General features: G+C 37.0%; 1 protein-coding gene across 1 annotated transcript; it reads right to left on the reverse strand.

Moving 5' to 3' along the window:
- Positions 1-1,688: 1,688 nt before the first annotated feature.
- Positions 1,689-15,161, reverse strand: PDC (phosducin). The gene is made up of 4 exons (XM_066255137.1): positions 15,078-15,161; positions 7,686-7,771; positions 5,648-5,799; positions 1,689-2,612 (listed from the first exon to the last, which is right to left on the reverse strand). The coding sequence occupies exons 2-4, from the start codon at positions 7,744-7,746 to the stop codon at positions 2,088-2,090; spliced, it is 738 nt and encodes a 245-aa protein (XP_066111234.1). The 5' UTR covers positions 7,747-7,771; positions 15,078-15,161; the 3' UTR covers positions 1,689-2,087.
- Positions 15,162-18,426: the final 3,265 nt, after the last annotated feature.

The following is an 18,426-nucleotide window of genomic DNA, read 5'->3' on the forward strand; positions in this document are numbered from 1 at the left end:
CTATATGTTGGGGACTTGTCAATAAGGTCTGATTGGAGTGGGATAAAAATCAGAGATGAGGAACAAAGATAGTGACTTTAGATGCTTCTTTCGAGAGACATAATTGTAAAGAAAAGCAGAGAAGTGAGGAATACCTGGAAATTTTAAATTATAGGTGGGCATTGTAAATAGTGGATAATTAAAAAACTTATTTATGCCCTGGCTGGGCAGCTAAGTTGTTTAAAACATTGTCCCGATGTGTCAAGGTTTTGTGGGGTCGATACCTGGTCGGGGCACATAGAAGAATCAACCAACAAACTCATGGATAAGCAGAAAAGAAAATTGATACTTCTCTCTCTCTCTCTCCCTCCCTAGCCCTCTAAAATCAATAAATAAAATTTAAAATTGTCTTAAAAACAAAAATTCATCTATAAGCCAATATGAATAATACAAGAAACAGATGATGTAAAGAGAGAGAGGGAATCATTTAATCGCAGGAGAAATGTTACTGTATGCTGGGAAGGATAGGGTGCAGGGCATCATGGGATCAGCTGGCCTTGGACAGCTGTGTGAGCACTTCCGTGGCGCTGGCAGTGGAAACTGTTCGCGTGTAGGTAGGTGCACATTGTAGAGAGATAGGGTAGGGCTCATTGGATAACTTCTGTTTTCTCAATGAATTATGAACAAAATGTAGTGTTTAAACTGGGGGGAAATGGTAGAAAAGGTTTAAGCAAAGAGGAGAAGCTATAACATAGTAATTTAGAAGAGTGGAGACTAGAATTTGTAGACAAGTATCGGGTTTCAACATAATGAGTTTTTAAATTATCCACTATTTACAAGTATCTGATTCCACCAGGGGAAAATATATAAACCTGTTTTAAGCTCACTCCTCACAGGGAGCCCATTTTGGTTACTTATCAAGCAGCATGTCTTCAATTACAGTCCATATCGCTATGACTCTTACTCACCATTATTTTCCATTCTGATTCAGACGCCTAGATATTTCTCTTATCTTGCTCTTCAGCCCATTCATGTATTTCAAAATATTTTTCAAGCTTTAGTTTGTATTTTCATGTGTTTGTGTAGGAGCAGAGGTTTCCGAGTGTTTTAGGAGAATTAGAAGTAGAACTTCCACTTCTCTGAATTTCAGGGTCATATTTATACAATGAGAGTAATAGTACCTATTTGTAGGATTGTGTTGAAGAATTAGAGATGGTATATATGAATTACTAGCCCATAGCTTATCACTGGTAATCAATAAATCATTATAATTATTATTACTACTAAATGTTATTCTTTTTTCCAAAGAATAAAAAGACCTTGCTTCTATACTGCCTTCCTTCCATAGGTAAGGTTAATTTCTGAATTTTTATTTATAATTGATACTTTTTAAAAATAACTTCAATACGGTACAATGTTTCTACGTTTCTTTGCATTAGTTTGGTTGAAATAAAAGATCATTCTGAATCATAATTTTTTTTTTGTATTTTAGGTTGTACAATGTTTTAATTTCTGAATTTTTATTTATAATTGATACTTTTTAAAAATAACTTCAATACGGTACAATGTTTCTACGTTTCTTTGCATTAGTTTGGTTGAAATAAAAGATCATTCTGAATCATAATTTTTTTTTTGTATTTTAGGTTGTACAATGTTTTTAGGGCCTTGATGTTATAATGCTTGAAAAAAAATAGACTTCAAATAGAATATTTATTTCCTCGTGAGACTTTATTCTTATTATGTAGGCAAAATGATAATTAATAATATATTTTGTAAAGTCTGAATAATAACACTGCAGAAAAAATAAGGAGTAGAAAAGCTAACACATAACTTGAAAGGGATTTTTGAAAACTGTCACAATTTTATTCATATTCTCTTTGTCTGCTAACATGTTTCTGATGGCTACAATGTTTTAAACTAAAGCATTATCTCAATTTGAGTACTAATACTAAGAAAGGCTAATCACATGACTTTAGTGCCAATGTGGTTTTTGTTACCACGTTAGAATAGCCATGTCCACCCTTGGTATTCTCTAAAGGAATACGGGTACTACCAAATCAGTGTTCAATCTGTAAAGGAGAAATATGAGATATTGACATAAAGAACCTTTATTCAATCTCTTCTTCCATGTTGGTCTGCTCTAGGGCGTGTATCTCTCTTTCAGGTAGTAACCCATATTCATTTAGGAACGACTCCACATCCCCAGCAAAGAATTCTTCAGCCAACTGTTCAGCAACACTAATAAAATTGCTGATGAGTTCCCCACCTTTGTAGACGAGCAGAGTGGGGAGTACATCTGAGGAAAAGCGCTCCCCAGCACCTGTATTAGAAGCTTTTATTTTACAAAACTTGACCATAGGGTATTCAGCTGCAAGGCATGCTAGGCTATTGTTGAGGGCATCACAGCCCTTAATGCCGTTTTCGTAAATGTGAACAACGATCGTGGTAATTTTCTGCTCCTTCTCAATGGTTTCCAGAAATTGCTCCCCACTTTCCAGGTCATACACAAACCCATATCTAGGCCCAAAGCTCAGCTTCTGGTGCATGTCCTGCATACACTGTCTACGGTATTTACGAAGGCAATTTTCATCTTCTTTGTCTTTGTGGATTAGTTCATATTCTTGAATGCTCATCTGGGAATAAATGAAAGAATGACAGAGATTGCTCAGCCAGAAATTCGTATTCTTTAGACACATAAAACCCATCCTCAACTCAAAGAGTCTGCATTTGCTGTGCCCTCTACCCCCAAGGTGGCCTTCTCCCTTACAGCATTCAAGCTTCTGTTTAGATGTCACCTTCTCTGATTATTCTACCTAAAAGAGTCCCTGCCCTTTGCTTTCTATTCCTTATATGAGATTAGTTTTTCTTCATAGCAATAAACACTACCTGATATGGTATTATGTATTTATTTGTTTAATTGTCTAATATTATTTTTTCTTTTAAAAAACTTTATTGAATTTATTGAGGGAATGTTGATTAATACAATTATAAAAGTTTCAGGTGTACAATTCTTTTTTTGTGTGACAGAGACAGAGAGAGACAGAGAGAAAGACAGACAGGAAGGGAGAGAGATGAGAAGCATCAATTCCTCATTGCAGCACCTTCATTGCAGTTATTTATTGATTGCTTTCTCATATGTGCCTTGACGGGGGGGGGGGCTCTACAGCAGACTGAGTGACCCCTTGCTCGAGTCAGTCACCTTGGGCTCAAGCTGGTGAGCCTTGCTCAAACCAGATGAGCCTGTGCTCAAGCTGGAGACCTTGGGTTGTTGAACCTGGATCCTCTGCATCCCAATCTGAAGCTCTATCTATTGCGCCACCGCCTGGCCAGGCTCAGGTATACAATTCTTTAATACATCATCTATATATTGTATTGTGTTTTCACCCACCCAATAAAGTCTCCTTCTGTCACCATTTCCCCTCCTTTACCCCCTTCTACCTCCCAGCACACACTTTCCCTCTGGTAATCACCTACTGTTGTCTGTCTATGAGTTTTGTTTGTTTGTTTGTTTTGCTTAATTCCCTTAATTTTTTTCACTCAACTCCCCAACCCTTCTTCCCTTTAACAGCTGTCAGTCTGTTTTCTGTATCTATGAGTCTGATTCTACTTTGTTTCTTTGTTTATTTTGCTCCACTAGGGCAGGAATTTTATTTGTCTCATTTACTACTCTTCAATATCTGCTGCAGCTATAGTGTCTGGGACATAATAAGTGTTCAATAATTATTTCATGATAGAAATGCATACATAAATATTGCTGAATATATAAATAGTTGGGCCATGAGATGATCACAATGTCAGTCAGAAACATGCCACTAAATTACCCATCACTTTGTATGGGATAAAGGAATAACTCAGTAAGGTCTACTCTGGAATGACTTTTATTAAAATACACACACACACACACACACACACACATTTAAACATGTTCTCAACAAATGCCTTTAGACATTAGTGTCTCCTCCACAATAGTTGTTAAAAGATTATATCATATCATTAACTATTTTTTTTTTTTGGATATGTAGACTGGAATTCAACCAAGACAGCTTTTACTGCTATTTAGAGTTTATCAGATTAGCCAGGAGGTCCGTGCTGTGCCAGCAGCCTCAGCATCACCTGAGGAGTTCTGGGAAATGCAAATGTCTGGGCTCCACCCCAGATCTATCAAATCAGAACCTGTAAAGGTGAGGCTGAGTGAGGCACATTTAAACAAGCCCTCTAAGCCATTCCTATCCACGGGTTTAGACTACAGTGAGAAATGACCTAACTTTCATCTTCCAAGGCAGTTACTTATCACTGCCGCTGGAAAATAAAATTACTTGCAGAATCTTTCTTAATAGCTATGTTATCATCACCTTATTCAATGGAGTGTTAAAAATACATCCCCCCACCACCACCGCCACCACACTAAACAAAGGAGGTGGAGGAAGGAGAAGACAGGGTATAAAGGAGCAATAAACGTTCTAAAGAGAGGTGGAGCAGCCCAGATCCACGGAGTTTGGACAGTTCCCAGGGGGTCAATCAGCCTTAGCATCAAGTTACCTCTCAAACAGCAACTGCTGACTATATTTAAAGTAGATAATTGAGAAGGCAAAAAACCAAAAACAATAACAACACCAAAAACCACACTGGTATTTATGTTTTAAAAAATCTATGTCTTAGGCACTTTACATAGATTATTTTACTCAGTCCTCACAACAAACCTATGAGGTAGGTATTATTACAGAATTTCACAGAAGATACTGGGATTCAGGTTAAGGTTAAGTAAAGGTATCTGATGCTTTCGTATGTCCTTCTCTTGTTTCTGCCTCCTATATTTTTCTAATGTTCTCATTCTTTTTTTTTACTGTATTATTATTTTTTTCTGCTTTAAGATTATTGTTTCAATTTAACTTATTTTAACGCTAAAAGCTGTTAAATGTTTTGTATAAATTTTAAGTTGCTACTCTGGTTCTGTGAATTTTGTCACAAATTTTTACTTTGATGTTTGAGCTTTTTTCTGAGAACTTGTTCCATTTACATATTCAGGTCTATAGATATTTAGACATTTATATACATTTCTAAAGATTAGCCTTAGTACATCTTTCCTGGTTATAATGTCTCCTGTTTGTGTAGCATTTTACATGTTTCCAAACACTTTTACATTTTTTCTCTCTCTCCATATCCCTTCAAAGCAAGTAGAGTAGGTGTTGTTACAGTTCCTAAGATGGAAAAATTTGACTGTCTCTTCCACATCATTTAATGACGCAGTGAAGGAACCAAAACCTGAAAATCAGATCTTCGACTGGAAAATGTTTACAATGGCCAACCAGCCTGGAAGCAAGGGTGTTCACTAAGAATCAATATATGACAACGCATGGACACTGCTTTGGAGGTCATCTACTAAAGTGATTTTTCCTGCAGTGAAAATCAGTCTATGGTTTCTATTCTTAATATTGTTGTTGTTATATAAATTGATACATGCTAATTATAAAAATTCAAAAATGACCGAAAAGCCAAAGGAAAAAAATAATGTCACCGCTCTGATACCCAAATGTTACTCTTTATGCACATAGACATACATATTATATAACAAGTAAGTAAGTGAGATTAATGCAATTGTGCTGTAAAAAAGACGTGATTCATGTTTACACACTGTAAATGATTTATTACTGGTTTTTCCTTAGCTTACCTTCCTGCTGACTCTTTCCTTCAAGTCTTTGTCGTCCCTACTCTGAGGCGAAGACAGTTGTCTGAGAATCTCCTTCTTGCTCTGCGGGACTGAGTCGCTATCTTCGCTCTCTAATTTAAACTTTCTCCAATCATGTATTACTCCTTTGGGTCCTGCAATACAATTTAAAACCTTTTTATTCCCTTTTTGTTTTCAAAAGGACTTTATACAATTGAAATTTGTGTAAATACTGCCATGAGAATAGGCTTCTGTATCAGAAACAAACATCTTGCTTTGGCTGAAATTTCTGACCATCCTCATAAAAATGTTCTCCTGCTAGTCCTGTTAAATGGGTTTTGGCAAAGAATCTCTCTGTACATCTGCATTAGTGAAAATAGAAATTATGGACTTTGAACTATTGTCAAATCTTGGGGGTAAAGATATTTTTTAAATGTATAGAGAGGAAGCTACAATTTTAGAAAAATAGCACTTTTATGATATAAGAAACGAGCTTCAGCCACAAACTAAAATCGGCACCGTACTAGTAACAAAGCAACAATAACAATAGCACATAAAAAATAAAAAAAAAGTCAGAAGGAAGCCTAACCTCAATTAACAACACAAAAATGCTTTAAGAAAATCGTTACATAACCATCCTATTCCTTGTATTATAAGATTCTAAGACTATTTTACCACTATAGAAAGGATAGGATTTGCAGATTTAAATCAAGGATGATACAACTGGAATGCTGACGTTCAATTGCCCTGATAAATAATAACAGTGCTTGGAAGAAGATCTAAATTCTTGAAACTTGGCAGTTTCATACATTCTTCACCAAAGCTTGGCCATATCCGTACTTTTAATATCGTTATTATATATGTGGATGTATTTTTTCTTTCTCCACATATTTCCTAATAATTTTTATTTATATAATTTTAATATAAATTTATTTATACAGTATGGAGCAAAAGTAAGTTTACAATTGTGAGTACACGAAACACAGTCAGTTCTCATACTATTACTTATTATCATATTAATTTTCATACAACTGTGAACCTAATTTTCCCACCCCTGTATATATTATGTTCAGGCAATTACTGTTTTTGGTTTACTTGCGATGTCTTCACTTTCAGATATGTGTTTTGCACATACAAAATATGCACAGCATAATGTATTTATATTTACAGAAAAGAGAATATTTTTTTCTGCCTTTAAAAGAAATAGTAATATGCATACTTTCTTTAACCTTGCTTTTTTTTTACTTCATAATATATTTCAGATATTTTTTTCCATCTATGCACATTAAAGAGATGCTTCTTTTTAAGAAAAACTGGAGTTATGGTATTCCATTGTATAGATATTAATTTACTTAAACAGTTTCTTTTTGATGCTTATTGTTGCTTCCACATTTTTCCTATGGCAAATGTAAGTCTTAGGTTTTTTGGAGGAATATTGATTTAAGAATGTTTTATCATTACCTCTATTATTTCTTTTTCATAGTCAAAAAATTAAAAACTTCATTAACCTTTTATTCTACCATTGTTTATAATTGTAAAGAAAGTTCATAATGGGAGAAATCAAAAGAGAGGACAATGGCTTGATTTTACTGTATTGAGGGAGGTCTTCCAATGTTCTCAATAATTAGTGTTTATAATTAAATTTCTCATTCCTGGACATCTAAATAAAACTGTTTGTAAAATATTTGATCTCAAATTAATTTACCTACTCAATTATTTGTAAATGATTCCATCAGACCACTCAAAGGTATAACATACATCATACTAAAGAGTGGCAGTAAGAACATTAGAGCTCTCCCTATTTAATTTATTTTTTTTAATTTTATTTATTTATTTTAGACAGAGGGGGGAGAGAGAAAGAGAAGTGGGGAGGAGCAGAAAGCATTAACTCCCACATGTGCCTTGACCAGGTAAGCCCGGGGTATCAAACCGGCAACCTCAGCATTTCCAGGTTGACACTTTATCCACTGCGCCACCACAGGTCAGGCTCCCTATTTAATTTAAATTTAATAATTAGTTCTCTTCCTATAGCTTTGCTTACCTGTATGTGTGGCCTGTCCTTCAAAGTCTTCTTCTAAACTTTGGCTTTTGGCTTCTTCCATTTTGGGGGATTAGATTTGATATAATCTATAGGATGAACAAAGAAGTGATGACAGATGAGAAATAAATAAATAAACAAACAGATATTTTTCTGCTGTCAGGCTCCATGGAAATTAATGATTATTAGCAATGATGAAGTATTTAGTATGTTTCTATCTGCTTGTACAAAGACACTAACATTTATGTTATTAAAGATATTTGGACCTATGGGTTTTATATAATTCATAGTTTGTTTTCTTTAATTTAAAAATTCTTCAGTTTAGGTCTATGTACTTAGTAAACATAATTTATTACTGATTTTTTCTTTTTTATTACTGTTTTGTTACTGAATTTCATAATAGTATATCCCAATATTTTATATAATAAAATTTTTAATTAATAACAATTATATACTTATCTACTATGAACATTTATTATGTGTCAGGTAGTTTTTCCAGTTGTATTAAGTGTCAAAAACTATTTCATTCTCACACAACCATGTATGGCTTGGGCAAGTATTAGTGTCACGTTATCACTGAGGAAGCTGAAGGATGGAATTTAAGTTACTTGCTCAAGATCACATAGTAAGTGGTGGAGCAAGGAATGGCTGTAGGATTGGTTTTAGAACTAAATCTTAAACCATTACACTATAATGAAAATTAACAGGCTACCATCAAGCCACTTTTTCTCAATATGGTTTGACAAATTCAACTTCTGAATTGTCATTAAAGAAAGATGAGCTAAGGAATAGCGCTATTCAAAATTTAACACCATAACATCTCTTCATTCCTTAGCAAGTTTTGGGGATGTTACCCACCAAGCAAATGCAAACAACCCATAATTATACCTATAGAATTTTGAGACACTGTAAGATATATCACAAAATCTACCAAAAGCACATGGAATTATATTTGTCAGAAACTCCTTGATACCCTCATATAGAACCTATTTATTCTTAGTTCACACTCAAATCCAACCTACTTGCTTATTTATCTTTCCATTATCTGGTAAACTCTATTATTACACATACTAACATATTCTCTAGGGGGTCCATATAGTTGTGATTTTCTTGACATTTTCAAACCAGGGAAGATTTACTAGTAGTGCATATGCTATTTTTTCACACTTTTTTCTTTCTCTATCTTTTCCCTTTGTCTCTTTCAAAGTCAGCTTTAAGTATATGTGTGTGTGTGTGTGTGTGTGTGTGTGTGAGAGAGAGAGAGAGAGAGAGAGAGGGACAGACAGACAAGAAGGAGAGATAAGAAGTATCAATTCTTTGATGCGGCTCCTCATTTGTCCAGTGATTATTTTAAGTATTGATATCATCCAGTTTATGCTGTGATCCAGCTTGCCTTTTTATTGATTTACACTTCAGCCTTGGACTTAGTCTGTTTGGTACTTTCCTAAGACACAGAATGGCAAACAAAAACTGTCATAATTCCTTTTTATTTTTGCTTCTGCTTTCAATGTTTGGACTGGTCTCAAAATTGTATTGTTTCTCTCACTAAAGTCTCTACCCAGAATCACTGGAGGTCAAAGGTCTTGGACAATTTAATTTTATTCACTTGAACAAGAAAAAGCTTTCAAGAAACAGCTGTCAAGAGAGTAACAATTCATTCCTTTTTTTTTTTTTTTTTTTTTTTTCTGAAGCTGGAAACGGGGAGAGACAGTCAGACAGACTCTCGCATGCGCCCACCAGGGGTGACGCTCTGCCCACCAGGGGGCGACGCTCTGCCCACCAGGGGGGGATGCTCTGCCCCTCCGGGGCGTCACTCTGCCGCGACCAGAGCCACTCTATCGCCTGGGGCAGAGGCCAAGGAGCCATCCTCAGCGCCCGGGCCATCTTTGCTCCAATGGAGCCTTGGCTGCGGGAGGGGAAGAGAGAGACAGAGAGGAAGGAGGGGGGGGTGGAGAAGCAAATGGGCACTTCTCCTATGTGCCCTGGCTGGGAATCGAACCTGGGTTCCCCGCACGCCAGGCCGACGCTCTACCGCTGAGCCAACCGGCCAGGGCCACAATTCATTCTTTTAATTGCTGCAATTAATAATAATTTTTGCTTTCCTGGCCTGATAGCTCAGTTGGTCTCAAAGTGCAGAGGTTTCTGGTTCAATTCCTAGTCAGGGAACATACAGGAACAGATCAGTGTTCCTCTTTCTCTGTCTGTCTTGCTAAAATCAATTAATAAAAAAAATTTAAATGCCTAATAAAAATAATTTTTGCATCTAAGAAAAATGAATATTATTGCTTTGCTTCAAAAGAATAATGGAAACTTATTTGATTATTTCAATAGCTGTCTAGTCCTCAAAAAAGTAGAGATTCAAGCAGTCTCTTTTGTTTTGCAAGAGTAGATAGCCTGAACAGGTGGTGGTGCAGTGGATAAAGCATTGGACTGGGATGCGGAAGACCCAGGTTCGAGATCCCAAGGTTGCCAGCTTGAGCACAGGCTCATCTGGTTTGAGCAAAGCTCACCAACTTGGACCCAAGGTCGTTGGCTTGAGCAAGGGGTTACTAGGTCTGCTGAAGGCCCATGGTCAAGGCACATATGAGAAAGCAATCAATGAACAACTAAGGTGTCGCAATGTGCAACGAAAAACTAATGATTGATGCTTCTCATCTCTCCTCCCTATCTATCCCTCTCTCTCTGACTCTCTCTCTGTCTCTGGAAAAAAAAAAAGAGTAGATGGTTATCTGGCGTAGCTACTTTTTACAATAAATATACATAAGATTTAAAAAAATCTAAAAAAATTTTATTTCAAATGTTGAAGAGACATAAGCCTCACTTGCTTCTTGACAACCTAGTTGTCACTCTAGCACTGTAGACAAAAAAGGAAATTTCATTCTATGAAAGGAATTTTGCCAATTTCAAAGGATTTCTTTATTGAAAAGATAATCCAGTTACTTGGGGAAAACTTGATTGAATTAGTATCTGTTAAGAATAGACTATCCCAGGCATTTCCCTGGGCTCTGAAAAGCATGAGGAATGAAACTCTCCTAGCATGGCACTCACAAATCTTAAGACTTAAGTCAGCTGCATTACCTACTTAGTAAAACGCAGAGTCCATTCTGACCTAATACCTTTATTTTACTTTAAGTGCAAAGATTGGTGAAATCCATTTTTTTTTTTTTTTTTTTTTACTACAGGGAGAGCCAATGAACAGAGACAGAATTTGGAAGAAACATATTGAAACATGAGGCATATTTGCTCATGTAGAGAAAGACTCAGTATAGTATTTTATCTATACTCCTGTTAATATCTCCTGTCATCAAATAATTTATCTTCTTCAAAATTTGCACCAGTATCCTAAAATTAATTGAATTAGTATTTGGAAGGTGCTTAGATCCTGACACACAGTAAAGTGTTCTATAAGTCTGTAAAATATTGAATAAAAAAAAAGCCGCAGAGTGAGTTGATTACACTGAGCATGGTTTCCTGGTATCTTTGTCTGCTTGAGCTGCTACAACAAAATACTACACATTTTGAGGCTTAGGTAACAGGAACTTATTGTCTCTCAATTAGTAGGCTGGAGGTCCCAGATCAAAGGCTGGCAGGGTAGGCTTTTGGTGAAGCCTCTCTTCCTGGCTTGCAGAGAGCCACCTTGTCATTGTGTCCTTACATGGTAGAGAGAGAGGGAGCTCTCTGGTGTCCCTTCTTGTAAGGACACTTAATCCTGTGGATCAGGGCCCCACCCTTACAACTTCATTTAGCCATTGATTACTTTCTTATTGATTGCTTTCGTAGTTCCCTCCTCAAAGATTCCTGAGACCAAGAATAGTACCAAACCCTATATATTCTATTATTTGATTTTTCCTATACAGACGTACCTATAATAAAGTTTAATTTTTGAATTAGATGTAGTAAGTGATGATAAAGTAGAATAATTATAGCAGTATGCTGTGAAAAAGAGTTTTGTGAATGTGGGAACGTGGTCTCTCTCTTCCTCTCTTTCTAAGTATCTCATTATATTTTATGTACAGCGTGGAAATGCTGGACAAAGGGATGAGTCACATCCCAAGTGGCACAGAGCGGGATGACATGGGATGGCATGAGATTTCATCACGCTACTCAGAACACCGTGCAATTTAAAACTTATGAATTGTCTATTTCTGAAATTTTCCATTTAATTTCTTCAGACTGTGATTGACCACATATAACTGAAACCATAAAAAGAAAACTGCAGATAAGAGGGACTACTATATCAAAAAATTACCGTTGGGGGCCAGTCATCACATGAATTTTGGGGAACACAACTCACTCTATAGCACTTGGCTTTGACTTTTGTAAAGAATGATCTAAATTATGTAGGTGCTGGCCACTGTGTTTGCTCTGGGCCTGCGTGACCTGCCTTTTCCATACGTCCTAAGGCTCTGGCGATGGGATTTCTCGGGGTTCCCCATCTGTCCTGTATGGATAACAGTTAGGGAAATGAGGCACACCTGAGATTAACTAGTCCATTTTGTGGATTCTTCCCTCGCTCCTTCCCTGCAGCTGGACCCACATGCTGGGATAGCACAGAAGATCCTACCATAATAATAGGCTAGGAAGCCCCTGCTTGTCAGGTAATACAAATGCCACTTATTTTCTTGGCCAGTGCCTGGCTTGTTCTGATGTCTTGATGATAATAATTTCAATAACTATTATGTTCTGTTGAGAAATAAAAGGCATGGATGCCAGGGGAAAGATGGCTCAGGAGAATTTATTCCATTTTATTTAGTAGTTCTGAGGTTCAGATAAATGTGTCTTCATTTCTTTTATAAAAAATTGTAATGAAAGGTTTTAGATGACGTATGCTAAGAGTGGTTTCCCTAAGTACAGAGTAAAAAGGTTAAGTAACCAAGCATTCAAATTACCTCTCTACCAATGGCGTGCATGGACTCTTTCCATCAACATAAAAACACAGAAAACAAAGAGCACTGAAGTAGCTCCAATGTGAAATTTTCAAAATAAGTTCTTTTGTTGTACAATGGAAAACAAATAATCTTCCTTCTTATACCTGAATGCATATGTTTCCTTTTGGAAACAAAATAAGATGCTGTCCCAGAGAAAATACTGTGCTAAAAATGACATTATTGTATCTGAACATGGTTGGCCATGAGGTACCAATAACTGGGAATCAAGTACTGAAAAGTGCTTGATTAAAATAATTTTTAATTCAACTAAAGTGGAATCTAGCAAATTATCTCTAAGGCCTATCTGAAACCAATCAAGACTGCTAGGTGGGGGACATCTAGAGAAGTTGTGTTTCCCCTTCACTTTTGACGGAAACCTGGATTCTGTGTCTTGATCTGTGCCCCACAAGATGTCACACTGTATGCTGCCCACCTTCTTCCCCACGAAGAAAGGGCTTCGTGGTCCACCTTTCTCTACCTCTAAGCACACATCTCATTAGCTCTCTGCTCTCCTGCATTTTCCAAGGTGACTGTGAGCTAATCTGATCAGCTAAACCAGGCTAATGTTCTCACCAAAGCTAATATATTAATGTCAGATGTTTTAAACCTGTCACGCCTGTCCTCTGTCTTTTCTTCCTTACTAGAGAATGATTGGGGGTGGTGGGGGGAGGGATTTGTCATCAAATAGGTCTGACAGCACCATGTCCAATCATGGGAGTTACGGGAGTTATTACTGGCTTGTGGAGACCTCCATTATCTCTCAAAACATACGTGTAGCTCTAATGATTTTGCCCACGTCATACTTCTTCCACCAAGGAGGAACTAAGCTTGTGGGCAGGAATCATGCATTTTCAATGCTTCCAAGTGTCAGAATAGCATAACGATTAGCATATAGGGTGGGGCAAAAGTAGGTTTACAGTGATTCCCATGAAAAATAATACAATAACTAGTAAGTAATAATACATGAATAAACTCTGTGTTTTGCATACCCCTGACTGTAAACCTGTTTTCCCCCCACCCTGTATAAGCACATGAACACTTGGACTCAAATGTAGCCAATTACTGGCTGTGTGACTTGAGCAAATCACTAAAACTCTCTGTGCTTTATTTTTTATATCTGTAAATTGGAGTAATAACAATCTCTACTTCAAAGGCTGTGTGAGGACTAAATAATGTAAAATGTATTATGTAGAACCTATTAATACTTAGTAGTAGTTAGTAGTAGGAACTTAATAGGTATTGAATAAAAATAATTAGTAAATAATTAAAAATTTGAAACACTAAAACCAAATATTTATAATAGATACAGTCAAATTAATATAAATTTTGTTTATAGATGTATGTACTCTAAACTTACCCAGGTTTGCTCCTACTACATACAAATATTCTCTTATTTATTCTGAAGAAAATAGAAATGTCAGGATCTTCCAGAAAATTCAGAGCAGATATCTTGTTCTGAATATCTTAATATCTTATATATACATTATTCTAACACATATGGTTTGAATTCCATTATAGACATTATTGCTAATGGTTTATATATATTTTGACAACTTACGTAATATCAAATCCAGTTTATAACTATAATATTTAGGCAAAAAATCACCTTAATAAGATGATTTCTAAACTTTTTTCTAGCTTTTAATGTTAAGTGTTTCTAAGTCACATGAATAATGGTAAAAAATATGTATTTAAAATGGATGTTACTAAAGCTATTTTTGCAACTAATGGAAATATTTCATGGGAAAACAGTAAGAAAGTCTTACTTCATTTATTTTCATGACACAAACTGTAAAGCTTACTGTATTAATAATCACCTCCATGCATGCAAAATAGCAGAAAAATAAAACCAACTGAAAGAAATATTTCACCAAATTTAACAAATAGCAGCAAAAATTCCTGTATTCTTTTCTTTTAAAAATATTATTTTTTTTCAATAAATTTTGAGGTAAGCTTCTGAAACAATATTATTATTTCTACTTTAAAGGCTACAAACAAAACAACAGAAAATGTAATATTAAGGAAAAAGCCCAAGGACACACGACTAGTTAAATGATTCAGAAGTCTGAGAGAGTTCAGTGCTGAATGTAATACTCCCTTTTACAGCATAGGAGTCAATTTTCCAAGTACAAAATGCAATGAATCTTCATTTCTTTCCTTCAACTCTCCTTTCACTCAATGGAAGGACTGGAGAATTTTAAATTTCAAAATTAATTCTCTATTCATGGTTTTATTTCAACTTTCTAGAATTATCAGACTCAAAATTGTGTGTTTATTCTGAATTTTCATTAATGAAGATGTCTAGTGCAAATATTTAATTGTCTTTATAGTAAAATTGTAAGTTAATGTTCCTTTGCAATATTTTTAAAAAGAATACACAATATTATATAAACAGTGAAATCGTTATTCTTTCCCTAAAGGTAAAATTTTAAAAATTATATTATTGGGAAGACTATCCATGACTCACAGTTTGGTTCTCTGTGCGTGGTGTCCTTATGTTCAGTGGATAAGAATCTTTGTACACAGAACTCCTCTTGAACTTGGACAGGTTTAAGCTCAGATTTAAGATCCTGGATATTGATGACCCTTGCAGAAATAGCTCTGCACCAGTAATAGGATTGACATAAGGGAATTAACAAAGGCTATTCATGAACACTAAGGCAAAAATAGACAAAGAAAAGAGCTTCAAGTCCAGTGGTAAATGCAATCTTTGTTCACCCATTGTATGTTATTTCTTTTTCAGCATGAACTGCTATCTATTTTTGCCATTTTCTAAAAGAAAAAAGCTAGTTTTCCTGATTAAGAAGTTTCTCTTGATTTAACTGTAATAACTCCTCAACAACATTTGGTAGGTACATTTTTCCTCTTAAACTCACCAACTACTTTCTTGTCCCTTTTTGTGCCTTGAAATGTCTCATACATTAAAATTAAAATCATCTATCTATCTATCTATCTATCTAGCTAAAAACAAAAAGTCTCAGCAGTTTGAATATGGTCTTTAGTACTGTTAATGACCTCTGCTTTATTGTATCTTTTCTAGTCTTTGTTCCACTATATTGGTCATTTCGCTCTTCTTCCATGTGCCATTCTAAACAATGAACTTTCATTTATCAACAAATTATTGACTGCCTATGCTTACCTGGGGGATGCTTACCAAAAGTATTATTACAGTCTTCAGAAATTAGACTTTTGCAATGAGATGTCAGTTCAAGGCTATCCCATAGAATGAACATTCTATGAACTAAGAGTAGTCAGTTTATAGTTTGCAGGATGCATCAGATGGTCGAGAGACAACAATTACATGAGTGTAATTTTGCCAAAAAAGAAACACAGGAAGGAATATCCAAAAATCCAATACGATTAGCTACCTACTAGGAATGAATAGAAATGAAAAATTAAGGATGAGGGAGTGACTCCTTTCCAAGTATAATTTTTGTACAGTTTGACTTTTCTAACAATATTTTATTTTATTTATTATTATTTTTTTTCATTTTTCTGAAGCTGGAAACAGGGAGAGACAGTCAGACAGACTCCCGCATGCACCCGACCGGGATCCACCTGGCACGCCCACCAGGGGGCGACGCTCTGCCCACCAGGGGGCGATGCTCTGCCCATCCTGGGCGTCGCCATGTTGCGACCAGAGCCACTCTAGTGCCTGAGGCAGAGGCCACAGAGCCATCCCCAGCGCCTGGGCCATCTTTGCTCCAATGGAGCCTTGGCTGCGGGAGGGGAAGAGAGAGACAGAGAGGAAAGCGCGGCAGAGGGGTGGAGAAGCAAATGGGCACTTCTCCTGTGTGCCCTGGCCGGGAATCGAACCGGGGTCCTCTGCACGCTAGGCCGACGCTCTACCACTGAGCCAACCGGCCAGGGCACGATGATAATATTTTATACATGTAAACTAAACACACAGAGTAATATAAAGCCAGTAAGAATGAGGGAACTATAAAATGGAATGCAAACAGAGGCAAGTGAAACTAAGTATTTCAAATGAAAAATCCAATGATATTGAAGGTAGATGGGCAATTATTATGTAGCAACAGTCATGGTAATAATTTTACTTTTGGAAAACAACCAACATTTATTATGTTCACAATTCTATGGGTTAGGAATTCAGTCAAAGCACAGCAGGGATGATTTGTCCATACTTCATCTTATCTGGGGCCCTACCTGAAGTGGCTCCAAAGGCTGGGGGTGATTGGAATGGCTTCACTGGGACCACAGGCTTGGGACCTTGATTCTTTTGTACATGGCAACTGTTGAACAATAATAACAGAATGATTGCTTCATTCACATGTCCCATGTTGCCTGGGCTAGAACAGCCAGGACTCGTTGATATTTTTTCTCTACACATGTCAGTCCCAGAATAATTAGACTTCTTACATAGCAGATGCCTCCCCCCTATCCCCTACCCCCAAAGAGCAAGAGTCACAATAATGAATTACAAGGGGCCCAAGAGAAGCTTCTTAAAGGAGGAAATGTCTGAATAGATTATGGTATAATCTTAGTAGTTATTATGCAACAATGAGAAGTAATGATGTACCAGTAGCTCTATATGGACTAACTTGGGTAGCTCTCCAATGGTATACTACTCAGCCTTAAAGAAGAAGGAATGTGGCCCTGGCCAGTTGGCTCAGCGGTAGAGCGTCGGCCTGGCGTGCAGAAGTCCCGGGTTCGATTCCCGGCCAGGGCACACAGGAGAAGCGCCCATCTGCTTCTCCACCCCTCCCCTTCTCCTTCCTCTCTGTCTCTTCCCCTCCTGCAGCCGAGGCTCCATTGGAGCAAAGATGGCCCAGGCGCTGGGGATGGCCCTGTGGCCTCTGCCTCAGGTGCTAGAATGGCTCTGGATGCAACAGAGCGACGTCCCAGAGGGGCAGAACATCGCCCCCTGGTGGGCATACCGGGTGGATCCCGGTCGGGTGCATGCGGTAGGCTGTCTGACTGCCTCCCCGTTTCCAGCTTCGGAAAAATGAAAAAAAAAAAAAAAAAAAGAAGAAGGAATGTTACCTTTTGTGACAACATGGAGGAACCTGGAGAGCATTATGCTAAGTGAAATAAGTTACATAGACACAGAGAACAGTATGTACAGTGATCACCACGGAGAGAGGCACGTGGTGGCAGGTAGAAGAGGATAAAGGGGGTAAATAGTGATGGAAGGAGATTTGACTTTGGGTGGTGAACACACAATACAGTACACAGATGATGTATTATAGAATTATATGCTTGAAATGTATATAATTCCATTAGTCAATGTCATCCCAATAAATTCAATAAAAATTAAAAAAGAAATGTGCTATTACTCAAAAAAATTATTATTTTAAAATATTTCTTTTCTAATAATAAATTATGTATTTCATGTCTGTATTTCTGTAAGAACGACAAGGAAAAAGCTGCCAGACCTCTGACTACAGCAGTATCACCAGCAGGAAGCACAACTTCAATTACACCACAAAGCTCTTCCCATGATCTCTTTTTCTCTCAAGTGATATTTTATTTTGTGTGTGTGTGTGACAGAGACAGAGAGAGAGACAGAGACAGGGACAGATAGGAACCATCAGACAGGAAAGGAGAAAGATGAAAAGCATCAATTCTCTGTTGTGGCACTTTAGTTGTTCATTGATTGCTTTCTCATATGTGTCTTGACAGGGGGGCTTCAGCAGAGCCAGTGACCCCTTGCTCAAGCCAGCAAACTTGGGCTTAAGCCAGCGACCATGAGGTCATGTCTATGATCCCACGCTCAAGCCAGTGATCCCACGCACAAGCCAGTGACCCTGCGCTCAAGCTAGCAGCCTCGGGGTTTGGAACCTGAGTACTCTGTG

Source organism: Saccopteryx bilineata, chromosome 2 (genome assembly GCF_036850765.1).
Source record: "Saccopteryx bilineata isolate mSacBil1 chromosome 2, mSacBil1_pri_phased_curated, whole genome shotgun sequence".
NCBI classification, from domain to species: Eukaryota; Metazoa; Chordata; class Mammalia; order Chiroptera; family Emballonuridae; genus Saccopteryx; species Saccopteryx bilineata.

Excerpts from the sequence above, each read along its gene's own strand:
- PDC (XM_066255137.1), bottom strand. The coding sequence starts at position 7,746 with ATGGAAGAAGCCAAAAGCCAAAGTTTAGAAGAAGACTTTGAAGGACAG. Across the intron at positions 5,800-7,685 it reads AGGACAGGCCACACATACAG|GACCCAAAGGAGTAATACAT; the intron begins GTAAGCAAAGCT and ends ATTGTATTGCAG. Across the intron at positions 2,613-5,647 it reads AGGAAAGAGTCAGCAGGAAG|ATGAGCATTCAAGAATATGA; the intron begins GTAAGCTAAGGA and ends ATTTATTCCCAG.